The 19,069-nt window shown below is 36.7% G+C and overlaps 1 protein-coding gene and 1 pseudogene across 1 annotated transcript in view; one reads left to right on the forward strand and one right to left on the reverse strand.

The window, feature by feature from the left end:
• Positions 1 to 19,069, forward strand: part of LOC137051932 (phospholipid-transporting ATPase ABCA1) — a 365,555-nt gene that overhangs the window by 261,989 nt on the left and 84,497 nt on the right. The window contains exons 33-34 of the mRNA XM_067428858.1: positions 8,000 to 8,094; positions 8,256 to 8,361. Coding sequence (XP_067284959.1) covers positions 8,000 to 8,094; positions 8,256 to 8,361 — 201 coding nt within the window. The remainder of the gene's footprint in view (positions 1 to 7,999; positions 8,095 to 8,255; positions 8,362 to 19,069) is intronic.
• On the reverse strand, positions 17,887 to 18,003 carry LOC137088789 (5S ribosomal RNA; annotated as a pseudogene).

Below are 19,069 nucleotides of genomic sequence, written 5' to 3' on the forward strand. Positions count from 1 at the left end.
GCAGTTAAGACAAGCACTTCTGTCTCAAAGCCCAGTATGTAATAACCATAAATTCGTCCCTGCCAAACTTGACTCGGCCTTTAAGCAATGGCAAGATAAGGGCATTACTCAGTTTAGTGATCTCTATATTGATGGTATCTTTGCTAGTTTTAAGGACCTGTGTTCCAAGTTCAATCTTAATCAAGCTGACCTTTTTCGTTACTTTCAAATACGTCATTTTGTGAACGCCCAAAGCCCATCATTTCCATACATACCATCCAAATCTCCTGCAGACTCTCTGCTTGAAGTTCCCTCCCACCTACAAGGTTTTACCTCAAGAATATATACAATTCTTTTGGCTTCGAAAAGTGTAGGAACGGACAAGATTAAAAGTGGCTGGGAGAAAGAGCTTGGGACAGTATTCTCTGAGGAATTCTGGAGAAGTGCCCTAAGTAGAGTGAACGGTAGCACCTCTTGTGCCCGATTGAATCTAATACAGTTCAAGGTTCTGCACCGCGTTCACCTAAGCAGAACACGGATTGCTTCATTCAATCCTTCTTTCGACAAGACCTGTATAAGATGTCACAATGAAGAAGCAGATCTGACTCATATGTTCTGGACATGCCCCCAACTTACTATCTACTGGTCAACCATATTCGACACACTTTCCAAAGTATGTGAAACACAACTGAAGCCATGTGCTGAATTTGCTATTTTTGGCGCTCCAGATGATGAAACAAGTCTGACCCAAAGACAACTAAACATTCTTGCCTTTGCATCCCTATTGGCTCGCAGACGGATTCTTTTGCATTGGAAATCTGTAAAGCCACCTAAAGCATCTCAGTGGCTTCAGGATTTGATGTTATACCTACACTTGGAAAAGATTAAATATTCAATTAGAGGTTCTCATAAATTCTCTCATGTCTGGCAACAATTACTATCATATTTCTCATCCATAAATGTGCTTCCTGAGGAATAACGATATTTAAATGTAAACTGTAAACCTCTCTTTTTCATACATCTCTATTTGCTGGTTTCATGGTGTTAGATGCTCGGTACCTGTGTAAATATGCATGGTGTATGTAACTCAATGATGCACTACTGTTACACCTTTTGATTGTGGTATCCAACTATCTATTTATAATTATTTTAATTTTATTTACTTTTTTTATATATTTGTATTATTATTATTATTATTTTTTTTTATTATTATTATTTTTATTTTATTTTTTTGTTGTATTTAACCATTTGTAACTGTTTAATCATTATGTAAGGCAATTTGTTTAGGGATGGTTGGGGAGGGTTAGGGAAAAAATGTAAAAATACAGTTCCTGTACAAGTAACAGCTTTTGCCTTTGGAATAAAATATATTTACAAAAAAAGATCACGGGCATCCAGTATGGTTTTCCGGCTTGACCCGTACGCACAGAGATTGTTCCAGAATCTCTGAATCTTTAGTTGATATTGTACACTGTAGATGATGCTAACTTTAAACTCTTTGCAATTTTTTCTCTTGAGAAACTCCTTTCTGATATTGCTTCACTATTTTTCACCACAGCATTGGGGGAATTGGTGATCCTCTGCCCATCTTGACTTCTGGGAGACACTAGGTGCATTTACATGCACACCAGTAAGCTGATAACTCCAAAAAATAAGCTTATTGAAATAATCAGTTTTCCCCGTTTACATGCAAACCAGTAAACTGACAATGCAAGTAAACCGTGTTTACATGACTTTATTAATAAACTGGATTATTTACTTGTAGTGACGTAAAAAATAATAATGTCCGTATCTGACTCAGAGTTTTACAAATGTTACGTCAGTTGTGATGTTAAATAATGCGTGCACTGTGTCAACGGGAGATTCATGGCTTATATTATCCCTCATGCAGTTCCAGATGCAGCGTTCTGACTGAACCTCTTCTACTTCTGCTGCATGAGAAGAGAAGAACACATCTTTACAATGTTCGGGGTCTTAAAAGAGTCTGCGTTTGTGATATATGTCCTTATTCCATGCAAAACGCTAGCTCGCTCTGTCTGGATGCGTTTAAATCTGCTCTAAGTTTGCGTTTTTGTCACCTCTCATACATGCACACTTCAATAAGCCGACAGAAAGCAGGTTAATGCGTTTACATGCAGCGCGAAATCGGGGTAAGAGGCAAAAAACGACCTGTTCCAACCGGTTTATGCTTACGCCGTTTATGACCTTACTCCAATAAAAGAAAACGGGTTATCGCGTTTACATGAACATGTTCATAGTCGGCTTATTAGGCATAATCGGCTTAAGAACAAACATGTAAACGCAACCATTGCCACTCTGAGAGCCTCTTTTATTCCCAAGCATGTTGCCAATTGACCTAATAAGTTGCAAATTGGTCCTTCAGCTGTTCCTTATTTGTACATTTAACTTTTCTGGCCTCTTATTGCTACCTGTCCCAAAGTTTTTGGAATGTGTAGCTCTAAAATTAGCCAATATTTGGTATGACATTTCAAAATTTCTCACTTTCAACATTTGATATGTTATCTATACTCTATTGTGAATAAAATATAAGTTTATAATATTTGTAAACTATTGCATTTCTTTTTTATTTACAATTTGTACAGTGTTTCAACTTTTTTTGGAATCGGGTTTGTAAAAGGTATTCTTAAAATTCAGGAAAAAAAATTCACAACAAAAAGACAAATGTACCACAAAGAATTTGTATCAAAATGAGGTAGTGTTTTTATTGTCATGGGTACATACTAATAAGTGGGATTATGTGCAGTTAGCTAAGTAAACAGTCCATCCACTAATGCATTATTCTTTTGTATAATGTAAATGTAATTTGCTAATTTCTGACAATATCATGCATTTATTAACATTAACCACACATTACCACACGGTAGTCCAGCTTCTGTCTAATATTTGACTCGAAAATTTGTTGGCAAAGCTCCAGTTAAACTTTGCGGAGTAAATGACAGATGATGAAGATATGATGTGATATCTAGCAGGCTTTAGTCATTTGCAAGGGCTGAAAAATTGATCTAATTGGTGGGAACAAAGGCTCCATTAAATGATTTGATGATAATTTTTGTCCCTGTGTTTTAATTTTAATTGAGATTTGATGCAGGACTTGAACTTTTATTTTAAATATTCAGTAGCTTTTATGTTACTATTTGCTGCTTGATATTGCTAGTCTGATAATATAGCACCAAAATCCCTTTTATTTTTTCCATGGAGGACTTTGTTTTTTAAACATAACTTAGAAAGCTTTAAAGACAGCAGTACTATGAGCCCCAAGGTTATTAATTCATGGTATACAGTAGTATGCTTTTGTTAAAGTATGCTTTATATAGTATGTATAGTATAGTATGATTTCGTTAAAGCCATCGGTATACTTTATTTCAGCTTATTTTAGCCAATTCCTGGTATAAAAAAATAAAAGAAAATAAATATCCACCAATCAAAGAACTGCAATAAGCAAATCCTGCCAAAATAATTTATCTCCACCCACTACTATAATACAATGAGAATGATGTAATGTAATAAAATATCCTAACGCTACCAAAATATTAAATATTTGTTGACTATATAAAAGCATGTTTTGCAAGAAACACAATATCTCTGTGCACATTCAACATCTTCTGTTGCAACTATTTTTGTTTATGGAAAAGGGGATCATTTTGGTTTGATAGACATGTACTAAAAGTCACAAAACCATAGTTTTGATTTAAAAGAAAAAGCATTATTAGAATTGTTCTGTTCCCACTCTTTGAATCAGAGCATAATAGATGTTCATTATCACAAGCCTCCAACAGTGTAACCCTGTGCCTGTGTGTTTCAGAGCTCTTTTATTTAGGCTAGTTTTTGTGGATCTGAGTCATTGTCATTAGCTGATAGTGAATTGAAGAAACAGGGTGTGTGTGGTTTTATTGTTTTGATGTGTCCTTCTGGAAGAATCTGTGTGTACATGTAACAATCTCATGCACTGTTAAGAATGAAAATGTGCAGCTGTTGCTTTTAAAGGGATATTTCATACAAAATGAGAATTATGTCTATTTACTGAATACTAGTGGAAATTTTGGAGAAAATTCTAATTAAATTAAAGACTTAGATTGTCAAGCTCTAAAATGACAAACAGTATCATGAAATGGTCCCTAATACTATATTTTTACTACCGTAGTGTTCTGAATATAAGACAGGATAGTTCTTTCTTAGAAATACATCTGAAAAATGTGTTTATCTTATATTCAGGATCTAGACTTTTATGAGAATTTACACCATTACCTAAAACTGTCTATCAATGCAGATTTTCTCAACACAGTCTCATACCAACTCTTCACATATTGACACTTAGTCAGTTCCTTTCGGCGTCACTTTTTTCTCTTAAAGGCCATCTTAAAAATGTAATTTTATAACTTAATTTATACAGAATATTGTATGAAAATGTAAATTAAAAAAGATATACATAAGAATACATATGTTTTACAACACCCATGCGCAGAAATTAAGAAAAAAAGTGCCTGTTCTAAGCTACGCTCCAAAAACCCACCTTTCCCCAGAGAACGCGTCATATGACGCAATGACAGGCAAACATAGGCGCTGCAGCCCTGGCTCTCAGTGTGGGTTTACCTAGCCTTGAGAGGTGGAAACAGAAAATAGAGATTGTCATTATCGTAATTATAGTTATAGTAGGTTTGAGTTGTCACAATGGGGAATTCTGTTGTCGCAATGGCGAATCAATAAAAGATCCTTGTTACCATGACGGTAACACTTTACTTGAAGGGGTGTGCATAAGACTGACATGACACCTTCATAATCATGACATGACACGTGTCATGAATATGAAGGAGTTTTTATGCATGTTTATGACAACTGTCATTAAGTGTCATTCGCTTAATTATGTCATTTTTAATGCAATGATGACATTTTGGAGTTGTCTTTATGACAACTTGACATAAACCAATACATCATAACCTGTCAGTGTCTTTGTCATGACAACTTGACATTACCAAGACAACATAACCTGTCATAAACATGGCATAACAGATTATCAAATTTAAGAAACTTACTTAGCTTATAGGGTTAACCTTAAACTGTTATGTGGTTGGTTTTGATGTTGACTGAGGCCATTATAATGTCATAAAATTTTTTCAGTGGCACAAGTTTAATTTGTCATTAAAATGTAATTAGGTGTTAATACGCTGTCAAATAATTTTATAATAACAGCATCCTTAATATTTTTCAGTTCATAATGTTTTATTTTATTTTTTAAGTTTCCTCCACCAGCTTCAACAGAAGGTCTTAAAAATATGAAAAGGAGTTCGAGAAATAAAATCAATCATTTAATTTTTAAGACCTGCTCTCTCACAGAACTGACTCTTAAAAACACAAGGCAAGAATTTATACACAGGTGACCAGCACCAATTAACGCAAAAAGGGGAAAACACGTACACAAATAATGGCCATTACACAAAATAAAAATAGACAAAGTGTTATATTTCTGTGTTTGTTTATGTGTGTATATGATGTTGATATATATATATTATATATATTAGGGGTGTAACGATACGCGTATTCGTATTGAACCGTTCGGTACGAGGCTTTCGGTTCGGTACGCGGTACGCATTATGTACCGAACGGTTCTTGGACTAATTAATTAGATTTGGAAAATAAAAAAGTGTGTGAAATATAATAATATGCGTTCAACAAGGTAGCCCAATAACCAAAACGACATAACAGCCAATGCCCCTGACACCGCCGAAGTGAAAGAAAAAAAAAACATCAAATATGTTTTAGGCTGCTCAGTCAGGTGCTTACTCAGTAGGCTACGCGCTGAATGCTCGTGGCAAAATGGCTATTGCGTTTAACAAACCAGAAATAGAAGATCCTCCAATAACCAACAGGTCTGGTGTTTGGGTGAACTTTGGATTCTTGGTAAGCTATGATGGTGTTGGCAAGAGTGATGGATTAAAAAACAAATGTATGTCGCATTTGCTGATGGTACAGCAGCGGGAATAATTCATGTCATGTCAATCAAAGCCGACAACAAGACAATCTTGTTGTCTTTACGCCGACAACAAGACGATAAAAAGGAGAAACAGCCACAAACTATCCCACAAACTATCCCACAATCTATCCCCGCAGCATTTAGACAGACATTTCCAACTTATTCAAATGGCAAAAGACATCACCGCGGCGAGTGGTCCATTAATAGCCGCGGATATGAGACCTAACGCCCGTTTCACACATACTCCGTCTGCAGTGCGTGTGTGGTGCGTATTTTTTTCCGTACCCATGTTAACGGATGACAGCTTTCACACTGCACGCGGGTGCTGTCCGTCAGTCCGTTCCAGGAGCGTTGCGTCTGCAGCAGTGCACGGATCGTTTTCGTACCGAGTCTATTTTTTGCTGCGCTGCGCTGCTGCATTAAAGTGATTGAACATTGTTCGCATTAAAATAAACATGTACTGACGCGAAAATCTAGTAATTTCACCACAGATGCATTTCATTTAAAATATAGGCTACTCTTGTTTCAAAGTCAACACATGGCTTTTTTTTTTCCTCAAGTAAAGCAACAAAACGACACCTTACCTGGCATTTAGGTTAAAAAAAATGTGCCATAATGGAGAGCACATTTGTACTTTCTTGGAGGTGAAAAGCAAAGTTCTTTTTGACCTCCAGGATTTCTTTTAAAGGGGTGTAAAAACGAAAGAAAAGACAAGAGTCGGCTGTTTTTGAATAGACTATTGTAAGTTTCTAATTTAAAATGTTTGTGATTTAAGGCTATAAACTATGTTTAAATGTTGTGCCACTTGTGTGAGCTAAATCTAAAGTATATAAATATGAATAAATGAATTTAATAAAATGTTGTTTAAATGTAGTAGGCTACGTAACCGGACTTCTATTAAAGAGTAAACAAAGAGAATTGGAATTCTGACGAGGCATGTTCAGTAAAAACTTTTGGATTTAAATAAAAAATAATGAATCAATGCTGTGTTTGTGATATGCAACAGCGGATCAGTTGCGGACTGCAAACGCAGCATATGTGTGAAAGCACTACAGGGTGTGGGGCTCCTGCAACGCACACGCAACGCAACACGCACCGCACACGCTAATGTAAAGAGCTAATGTCTTATTCCTGTAACTACATAGAAGATGGGTAAAATCATACAACAACAAAAAATCATACTTTGTTAGTTTTAATAAAATAATAATAAAAAAAGGTAATTTCTGCCAATTTTTTCTTTTTGCTGTATCTAAAACATACCGAACCGTACCGAACCGAACCGTGACACCAGTGTATCGTATCGAACCGAACCGTGAATTTTGTGAACCGTTACACCCCTAGCTACAAGGCGTTAATAATAAGAGATCTCTAGTGGTAAAAAATACATATTATGCCTTTAAAAATGCAGTTTGTACATGGTGACTATAGCCATGTTTCCACTGCAGGAAATTTCATCCAGGAACTAGGGACTAGGGTGGTACTCTGTGTGTTTCGACCACATGGACCAGGGCTAAAATAAGTTCCATGTAAATATTTCCCCCTCAAAATGGCCCCGCTCACAAAAGCCGCGTTTCTATCGCTTCCAAAACAATCCCTTCCTCATGTGAACTGACAAGGAAGTTGAAGCTCATTAAATATGCAAATCCAATCCTAGCCGTGAGCGTTAACGTCTAAGTCTCCAGTGCGGCACGCCCATCAAAATCCAGCGTTCAGGAGAGAGCCTCAAAACCAGTGTAGAAAATAGCCTATTACTTATTAGTTATGATGTTTTTTTGAATGTAAAAACTACACAAACGTCATTAGTTGACCTCAGACAACAGTATACAAAAACAAAATGCCAGTTCATGACACCTATTGAAGGTTTTTTTTTTTTTTTTTCAAGTAAAAATGTTGTTTGTTAGCTTTAGTTAACTCTAATAACCCTGCTGTCAATAGATGATGCACATTTTATGTTTTCCGACTGAATATATTACAGTGTATGTGAGTTTTGTAATGGTTTTATTTGGTGTGTTTTTTTTTTTTTTTTTGTAGAAAACTCAGAACACAACAGACACCCTTCAGAACATCACGTCCCGAAACATGACCGACTTCCTGCTCAAGACCTACCAGAAATCAGGCAAAATACGGTAAGGGCACACACTCATTTCAGAGGATGTTAAAAATGAACATGTTCAGAATGAAATTTCATTAAAAACTAGTGTGTGTGTGTGTGCGTGTGTGTGCGTGTGTGTGCGTGTGTGTGCGTGTGCGTGTGTGTGTGTGTGTGTGTGTGTGTGTGTGTGTGTAGGTATGGGGGAATCTCTGTAGGTGGCGTGAACTCGCAGGTCAAACTGAATGAGTCTGACATTACAGCACTGATCAGTGACCTCAAATCATTCTTCAACATCTCACAGGTAAGAGCACTGCCGCAGTAGGACATTACTGACATCCTACCCTGCAGAAATGACTGGTCAAGAGTGGCAATACTGGCAGATTTGACTGATCTCAGATTTGGTGTTTTCGTCAGTCTGAAGAGATACGTTTCTGATTGATGTGATTCCAAAGCCTTACAACTCATTGCACTCTACAAATCACAGTAGTTTTTCCCCCCAATTATAATGCTTTGGTTCTTTAGGTGTTAATGTAAATATATTTACTGTTGCACCAGTCTTTCGAGTCTTAAGTTTAAGTCAACTGATCTCAGTTTTATTTGTACAGATAAATTGCACAGTCCTTTGTTGTAATGTTGAATTGTGCTCTAATAACTATATTTTAACGAGTTCACACTTACAAATAAGTCAGATAGAAAAAACTATATGCGTATTTGGCTTGCTTTCCGAGGCGAAGGCTCCAAGCTCGGTATTTGGCCCGCACCCAAAGTACTCCCCCGTATCTCTGGTCAGGAAAGTAACCAGGTGAGTGTGAGGAAGAGGGGGGGTAGCAGAAGAAACATTGGTGAATTGACTGGGTATTTATATAATCCTCCACTTGTGCTGATTGGGTAGAGATGTTGATTACTGATTGCTGCCAGCTGGTTGGAATGACATGATGATTGGATAGATCATTTAAACATGTTCCTTCTGAACTTTGGGAATGCACGTGACGCCACCGTCAGCTGGAGCTACTGCGATTACGCCCTACTGAGTGGCAAAAAGACTGGAGTAGAGGGAGTGTTGACCCCATGGACATCGCTGTTCTGAGCTTGAGATGGACTTGATAATAGCGTGCAATTTTCTCACTTAAACCACTGCCACCTGCTGCTGCTTCTGCTTTTAAAAATGGTAAATGGACTGCATTTATATAGCGCTTTTAACAGACCCATGGCCATCCAAAGCGCTTTACATCTTGCCTCGCATTCACCCATTCACACACCGACGGCGATGTCAGCCACGCAGGGTGCCATCCAGCTCATTGGGAGCAGCTGGGGTTAGGTGTCTTGCTCATGGACACCTCGACACTTGGTCAGGTGGAACCGGGGAACCACCAACCTTCCGGTTTGTAGACAATCTACATGAACCACTGAGCCACTGCCGCTTTTAGAGGGAAACGCTGCTCATAACTGCTTGTCTAGGATCTGTAATCCTCCATAAGAATTCGTAATTATAGCATATTGTTAGCGAAAAAGAGCTAGCAAAAGATCCAGTGTGTATCTGTATTTGCACTCACCAAATGATTACATTTCCAATGTGTTTTCGCCTCGGTGAGTAATGTAGCCAATCACAGACATGCTTGTAGATATCTACAACGCAGTTTGCCAATCACAGGTGTTGTACTTGGAATCCACTCACCGCTCGAGTGTTTGTCCAGGAGATGACTTCACACGCGCATCTCTTGAAGTTGCAGACATTGTGAAAATAAGAGATTCGTTGGATACCAGCTTCACTGATTAATATAGCTTTGCGAGATAGCGTTTATTGAATGAGTGACAGCTTTTAGTGATTATAAAGTATATTACTACATACACGCTTCAATACACTGTTCCATCCGCATATACATGCAGGATTCATACGAAAAATGTTATAAATCAGTCAAAATCAGGCTCCTAAAAATTTCAGGAAAACACAATTCCTGTCTGCATGTCATATTCTCCATGGATCACTCAATATTTGGTAAGTTGTAAGGACCACTATATTGAGCCCAACCTTTCATTTAAACTGATAATCGTTTGCTTTACTCGCGGTTTCCTCTATTAACTCCAGTCACGCAGCAGCTCTTCTATTAAATATAATTTGCGGAACATAAGTTACACCTGACTCTTACAGTAAGTTGCACCAGAGCAGAATTGAATTTGAGAAAACACACACAGACACACACACACACACTAGTAGTGGGAAGTTTGGATCATTTTACTTACTCGGATCCTTGAGTCTCGTTCAACAAAATGAACGAATCTTTGTTCGAGTCACTTCGTTCATTTCAGCAAAATATAATTAAAATGAGATGTGAAATAGCCCAACACATCTAGTACTTATGAAAATGTTGATTACATTTGTAAAACTAAATAAAAATAAACTATAGGGTACTGCAACCAAAGCTGGTTCGGCCGGTTCCGAGTCTTTCGTTCTTCTTGTCAGTCCCATAGAGTCTATGCTGTCAGTAACGGAAACAGAAAAGATTAGTTTTACAATGATTTATTTGTTTGTTTATTTATTTGAAAAACATGGCTTGTTGTGCAATATTGTTTTTAGGCTTTATATTGTGATTTAAGTTAAGTTATGATTATTATGCTCTGTGGCTTTATAGTGTCCTTTTAATTTGTATTTATTTTTAGTTAATTTGATTTAATTCCTTTTGGGAATGTTATCTAATGTGTTTTAAAGCTTTGTTGGCAAAAATAATAATAAACAAACAATAAACAACCAGTCAAGAGTGTGTACAGTGTTGTAATAAGCTATGTTACAAAGGTTTTTTTAGGTGATTTTTTATGGACAAGAACATAGTGAATGACTCAAAAATATGCATGAATCTAAAATACATAACACTTAATTTGATTTTATTTAAACTGATTTTTGTCCAGTAATAACACAACGGACAAAAAATAAACAACTCAATAGAGAAAAATAAAATACAGCTGATTAAAAAAATAGTAATAGTCTAATTGACTTGAATTTGTGATGTTAGACTTGAATATTCAATATATTTCCCATATGTCTGATATTAACTAAAAATTATAATCCACAGTAAACAAGTCTCAAAGTGGTTTCCCCCATTATGGATAAAGCTTTGCATTAACCGACTCTTAAATATCACATTCAAAAAAATAACTAGTAAAAAGGTGAATTAATGTTCAATACGGTGGCAAGTCACTTGATAAAAGAACGACTCAAACCCGAAAGATAAACTAGTCATTTCTCTTTCAGTTACTGACAGCATGGAAGAACGAAAGACTCAAAACCAGCCGAACTCGAAAGAACTAATCTTTTCTGTTTCCGTTACTGACAGCATAGACTCTATGGGACTGACAGGAAGAATGAAAGACTCGAAACCGGCCGAACCCGAACTCGAAAGAACTAATGTTTTCTAGGCTAATCTAGACTCTATAGGACTGATAGGAAGATTGAAAGAAGATTGAACCCATATTTTGCGTAATGCGCATGTGCGGTCAACACAGAATGAAAGAATCACTCTCTTAGACAACTCGGTAGTCCCGAGTCATATTAAAGATGAACGACACATCGCTAACACACACACACACACACACACACGTCTAGTTCACTATCTTTGTGGGGATTCTCCATAGACGTAATGGTTTTTATACTGTACCAACCGTATTTTCTATCCCCCTACACTGCCCCTGCCCCTGCCCCTAAACCTACCCATCACAGGAAACGTTCTGCATTTTTACTTTCTCAAAAAACTCATCATGTATGATTTATAAACCTTTTGAAAAGTGGGGACCGCTGGCTGGTTCCCACAATGTAGGTAATCTTAGGTTTTACTATCCTTATGGGTCCCCACCAGGGCTGGACTGGTAATCTGGCATACCGGGCATTTTCCCGGTGGGCCGACGCACTTTGGGGCCGGTAGTGTTTTAAAAAAATAAAATATATATATATTTTTTTACCACTGACAACATGCAGCGACAGTGGCCCTTTGGTTTGTCTTCTGAATTGACAAGCCGAAGCGAGAGACCTCCCCTCCATATTAGGCGCTATTTTTCTATTTATTTATTTATTTATTTTGGCTAGTATTTGAGCGCATGGAACTGCAAAAGGCGAATATCCGCACAGCGCAGCCGCCGACGAACGTACGCTGCGTTTAAATGCTGCTCTATACGGCACTTTGACTCCGAATTTAGTTTTATACAATCGTGTGATATGGGAACATTACAGGTTCTGTGTTGAATCAGCTGAAAACACCCGCGAGCATGTATGACGAGGTAAAGTGGAAAACGACAATTCACACAAACGTTTCACTTTAGTACAACCACAAGTTACCTTGCAGCTACTAACAGCGAAGAAATATGGTGTTTTGGAAGAAACATTTATTAAAAATGTTGCTATATTACTTAAATTAATATTGCAAAATATAAATCATTTTATAGAGGCTGTTTTCGTATTTTCTACAGGTTTACATTTTTTTTTAACTTACAAATATAATAGTTTATTATATATGTTTTATATTGTTTTAGAAAGCATATAGCCATATAATGAGGAGCAAGGTTTTTACAGTCTATGTTTTTTACCCTGTGGCCATGATCTTACATTTAAATGAAACTGGCTACAGTTAAACTACAGTCTATAAAACTGTTTTAAAGTCTAGATCCCATGAATTAAGGACAAAGCTTTTTTTTCCTCTTTAAAAGTTGTATTAACTTTTTTTAATAGATTTAATGAAATGTAATAGCCTCATGAAAGATAGATATCAGTGTCTTACTTAAATGATCTGTTAACTCTTGAAAAATATGATTGTTCAACCCAAAAATGTGATCATTTACTCACCCTAATGTCATTCCAAACCTAAATGAATTTATTTCTGTGTAGCATAAAATAATAAAATAAATAAAATAATTTATAAATAAAATAATTTGAGTCTGTTTTTTGTTCATACAATATTCAAATAGTAGCTTAACCAAAATGGCTTGATTGCCAACATTCTTCAAAACATCTTATTTTGTGTTTCACAGAAGTCATACAGGTTTGGAACGACACGAGAGTGAATGAATGATAACAGCATTTAAAAGAAGTACATTTACTTTACTGCATCCTAGCTCAAAATCATCAGTGGTTTACTGCCAAGGGCATTTATATGTGACAAAAAAAAAGCAATATTAAGTTTATCTGCATTTGCAGAAAATTCGATAATATCTATCATTATTTTTAATTTTGCATTATCTCCAATTTAAGGCCCCAACCCCAGCAAAAAGATTCACGGGGAACTCATGGGCCGGATGTGCTGGGTATGCCAGAGCCGAATTTTAGCCCCAGTCCAGCCCTGGTCCCCACAATGTAATATAAACAAGGGCACACACACACGTCTGGTTCACTATCTTTGTGGGGACTCTCCATAGGCGTAACGTTCTATCCCCTACACTGCCCCTACCCACAGGGAACATTCTGCATTTTTACTTTCTCAACAAAAAAAAAAACCTCATCTTGTATGATTCATAAGCCTTTTGAAAAATGGGTACCACTGACTGGTCTACACAATGTAATCCTTATGGGGATATAATAAAGACAAGGAGACACACACACACACAAACAAACAAACAGATTTTAAGTCAAATTGTATTATTACATTCATAAATACTGTAAAAAAAAGTGGTGCATAATACAACTGATAGGGCCCTATCATACACCCAGCACAATGGGGTGTCAGGCACAGGACACAATGTTTCCTTTTTTTGCTATTTTCAGCCCGAAGCAGTTATTAATAAGCAATGATAGAACTGATTTGTGCATAGTTGTGTGTTTTTCCGTGCATTTTCTATTTTGTGTGCCTGACATCGGCGAAGGTGTAGTCCGATCAAACAGACGAGCTACTCTAGCTCTAATTGCTCAAGAAGTTAAAGCTGGTTCTGATAGAAAGGTGTCGGAATACACACATTGTTTTTTTTTTTTTGTGGCTATTTTGCTTGAGAATGTAGAGGCAGAGTTAAAGGATGTAGCTTTCAAAAATAGCATCAACTTTGGCCTAGTTTTAATGTAGTTTTAAAATGTACCACTTACATATTACAGATATTTTCTACTACAAAAGTATTACTAAATGATCGGAATCAGTTTAAAAACCAGTTTAGAATATTTGTCAATTTTTTTTATTTTTTATTTTTATAAAAAAAATGTTTGACAGTTGACTAAAGCCATCACCTTTTCATTGTAGTTATGTATATTTGTTTCTTTGCAGACAGCTTAATTTACCCTGGTGTTGGTAACATCATATTAATTTTCATTAACAAGTAGCAACTACCATTTTTTACATTTGCTGCATCCAATAATTTGTTCCATTTGCATATATGTTGATCAAAACATGGTGGAAGATCTCTATTTAAATATGCATGAGCAGCTTGAGCACATGTCGGTAATGTGAAGTGTGCCTTATTTTACTGTTTTTTAATGGCATGCAAAGCTTTTGAAGCCTTTGAAACCATTAAAATGATGTGAAAATTCCCACCAGCTCTTCACTTAGCATTTACTTATCAAAACATTAATGTTTTTCCCTCAGTGCAATTGTGTTAATTATATATATATATATATATATATATATATATATATATATATATATATATATATATATATATATATATATATATATATATATACTTTAAAAAGGATATCAGTTGCTCTACTTAAATTCAGATACATTTGATTCTCATGAATATAATTGTATTCCCTCATATTCTGTTATCTTTTTTAAATAGTGAGTAAAAACTGGTTTGATATGGCTGCCAACCATCCAGTATAATAGAGAATTGAACTCTGTATTAAATCTATTTGACCTTAATGGATAAGCAGTTTTCTCATGAACAATTTACAGTCATTTATTATTGGAGATTCTCCTTTGAGTACCCAGAAATGCCCTATATAAATGTAACATATTATTATTATTAATTAATTAATTAATTATAATTGAAATATGATTTTCATTTATAATATACTAACAATATACTTAAAGCCTTCACATCTCAGGTGTAATGCATGCCTGACATAATTGTATTGTAATTAGGGCTGGGATAAACGATTATTTTTTAAACGATTAATCTAGCGATTATTTTTTTCAATACATCGATTAATCTAACGATTAATTTTTCCTGTCCGATTCGGTTACGATTCGATTATCGATTATCTCCCCATTAATTGCCTAATAGCAATTTATACATGTTGATTTAATTATCTGAATGAAAAAAACTAATTCCTTAACATTGCAATATATGTTTATTGCTCTTAAATTTCCAAAGTAAAAGACTATACAAGAACAATGCATTCAATAAAATCATAACAAAGTACACACACACACACACACACACACACACACACACACACACACACACACACACACACACACACACACACACACCTATTTTGAAGTTACTGCACTCTGCCTTTGTATTGTCTTCAAAAAATGTGGAGTCATGCCAAGGCAAAAGGCAGTAACTTCCATATTATCAATATTTGGTTGCTGATCACCATTTACAAAATCAATATAGTAACACCTTTATAAAATCTAATGATCATGGCATTTATTTTGGATGATTTACAATTAATTATAGCCATCTTCTTATTACCATCATGTGCTTTGGTTGCATTCTGGTGCCATTATTAAGGACACAATACCTCTAGTAAAGAGAATCTTCATTGGTGTGCAGCAAAACTTACAGGTTGATAGGTGACACTGAATTATATGAACAAGATAAGATTATTTCTAATGAGTAAACATTTGCATATATAATGCAAAGATATAAAAAATAGAACAAATAACAAATCATGTAAAAATGCATGGGATTGGAATAAGATAAATAGCAAATAGTGCCGCTGGTTAATCAAGGGTTAAGTTTGGCTATCACACTCTAATGACAGCGCTGACTGGATCGGATTGCCCATTCATAGGCTAAACAGAGTAATTATTTATTGCAATATGTTTTTAATCTTTTTATCTAGTAAAAAAAAAATTATACAATAGGCTACATAGCTTAATTACTTTTACATCTTTAAATGAAAATCGCCTATAGCCTAAAAGGACAACTTTTAGATTGATGTGAACGACAAGTAGGAATAATTCTCAGAATGCTTGTGGATTAAACATCCCCGATGACGTTCATTGCCATGGATTTTATCGGGTTTACAAGAAAAGGTCGGATATATGGATATAATTGCGAACTGTTACTACTGATTGTATGCGTGAGCGCACGCTGTCACGGCATTCGAGTGCACACAGTCGGGCAGCCCCAAACTGCCTGACAGCGCGCTGAGTGAATATTCTGCATTATGAAAACATGTATGACAGTAGCCTACACAGGCTACACCGTAACTTAAACGCGGCAGACTTTAATAGACAGTAAAACAAAGGCAGGACACCATAAATGGATGTCGGTACCGTAACTTAATTTAAACATCTGTCTTCCTGTGTGCAGAAATTTGTTTATGTAGCAGTGACAACAAAACGCGTGCATGCGCACCTGTGCTCCGAGCGCCAACCCGCAAGCCTTGCACTTCTGAAAGTCTGAGGAGCCACTCGTGTTGCTACCATAGATATACATAATAAATAATGTACTTAATTACATAATATACTTTATTATGTATATCTATGGTTGCTAATACTCTCCGGCGCCACCATCTTTATTTTGAGTCTGACGAATCGACGCGCATATTTTGCGTCAACGTATTTTTTGCGTCGACGTCATCGATGACGTTGACGCGTTGTCCCAGCCCTAATTGTAATGCAGTTAAAACCCATTGCATTTCACTCAAACAAAATTCCTAGGTTACGTACATCGAACAAGCATAACATTATGACCACTGACAGGTGCTGGTTCTGATAGAAAGCTGTCAGCATACACAGTTTACTAAGTATACCCCTGTCCATTGCCGAAAGCTCCAACAGTGGGCACATGAGCATCACAACTGGACCATGGAGCAATGGGGAAAAAAGCGGCCTTGTTTCACGTTTGAATCACATTTTCTTTTACATCACGTGGATGGCCGGGTGCCGGCAGTGCGATACTTTGAGCAATGTTCTGCTTGGAAACCTTGGGTCCTGCCATCCATGGGGATTTACTTTGGCACGTGCCACCTACCTTAGCATTGTTGCAGACCATACACCCTTTCATTTAAGTGGTATTCTCTGGTGTCTGTGGCCTCTTTCAGTAGGATAATGCGCCCTTCCACAAAGAAAAAATGGTTCAGGGATGGTTTGAGGAGCACAGCGAGTTTGAGATGTTGACTTGGCCTCCAAATTCCCCAGATCTCAATCCAATCGAGCATCTGTGAGATGTGCTGAACACACAAGTCCTATCCATGGAGGCCCCGCCTCAGAACTTAATAAAAATAATAATAATTCATTACATTTATATAGCGCTTTTCTAGGCACCCAAAGAACTTTACATAGAAGGGGGAATCTCCTCAACCACCACCAATGTGCAGCACCCACCTGGATGATGCAACGGCAGCCATATTGCGCCAGAACGCTCACCACACACCAGTGGATTGGTGGAGAGGAGAGTGATGAAGCCAGTCAGGATATGGGGATTATTAGGAGGCCATGATAGACAGGGGCCAGTGGGCAAATTTGGCCAGGCTGCCAGGGTTACACCCCTACTCTTTATCGAATCCTGGGATTTTTAATGACCACAGAGAGTCGGGACCTCGTTTTAACGTCTCATCCGAAGGACGGTGCTCTTTGACAGTATAGTGTCCCCATCACTAAACTGGGGTGTTAGGAACCACAGTGTTAGGAACCACACAGACCACAGGGTGAGCACCCCCTGCTGGCCTCACTAACACCTCAACCAGCAGCTACCTGGTTTTCCCAGTTGGTCTCCCATCCAGGTACTGACCAGGCTCAGCCCTGCTTAGCTTCAGTGGGAAACCAGTCTTGGGCTACAGGGTGATATGGCTGCTGGTCTAAACATACAGGACTTAAAGGATCAGTTGCTAACATCTTGGTGCCAGATACCACAGCACACCTTCAGGTGTCTAGTGGAGTTCATGCCTTGACGGGTCAGGGCTGTTTTGGCAGCAAAAGGGGGACAAACACAGTCATAATGTTATGCCTTATTGGTGCATATGACAACAAAATTATTAAAACAAAATGAAGTATTTTTTATAGTATTTCTTTGATAATGACAATGAAAACTGTAGAGCTGGAGTTTTGATATTTTGTTGTTCTAACAATGCACATTTTTATGGGTAGTTATTTTTCATTATTATATATATTTAGCATTAACACTAGTTATGACACAATAGAATGCTGTTAAATCCTTGTGTATGAGCCGAGCTTGTACTTGAGAGCAAGAGCGAGTCTCTTCGGCAGCGTGCCAGTGTCTGTGCCGTCTAATGGGATTTTAATACTGCTTAGCTCTGTGATGGACGGATGCAATGCTAATAGCAGGACGTTAGGACTCCCTCTCATTCAAACAGGCACTGGAGAGTTTTTGGCACCTTCACTTTGAGTTATTAGTGTTCATCGTGTATTTACAGTGTCGCCTGGGGAGCAGAAGACATTATAATTTGTGTCTGAAATGTCAGTGAGACATTATGCTCACCAGCACTGCATTTATTTGATCAAAAATACAGTAAAAACAGTAATTTTGTGAAATATAATACAATTTAAAAAGTGTTTTCCATGTGAAAGTATTTTAAAATATTTAACTTGAATTTAACTGTCAAAGCTGAATTTTCAGCATCATTACTCCAGTCTTTAGTGTCACGTGATCCTTTAGAAATTCTAATATGCAGATTTGCTACTCAAGAATCATTTCTGATTATCATCCATGTTGAACAGTTATGCTGCTTCATATTTTTGTTGGAACCATGATACATTATTATACATTATAATAAATGTATTTACTGTCACTTTTGATTAATTATAATAGTTTCAGGATTAAAATGTATTGCACCCACTTTATTCGGTGGCCTTAACTACTATGTACTGACATTTAAAATAATAATTTTATACAATGCTCTTATT

Source organism: Pseudorasbora parva, chromosome 1 (genome assembly GCF_024679245.1).
Source record: "Pseudorasbora parva isolate DD20220531a chromosome 1, ASM2467924v1, whole genome shotgun sequence".
Classification (NCBI taxonomy): Eukaryota; Metazoa; Chordata; class Actinopteri; order Cypriniformes; family Gobionidae; genus Pseudorasbora; species Pseudorasbora parva.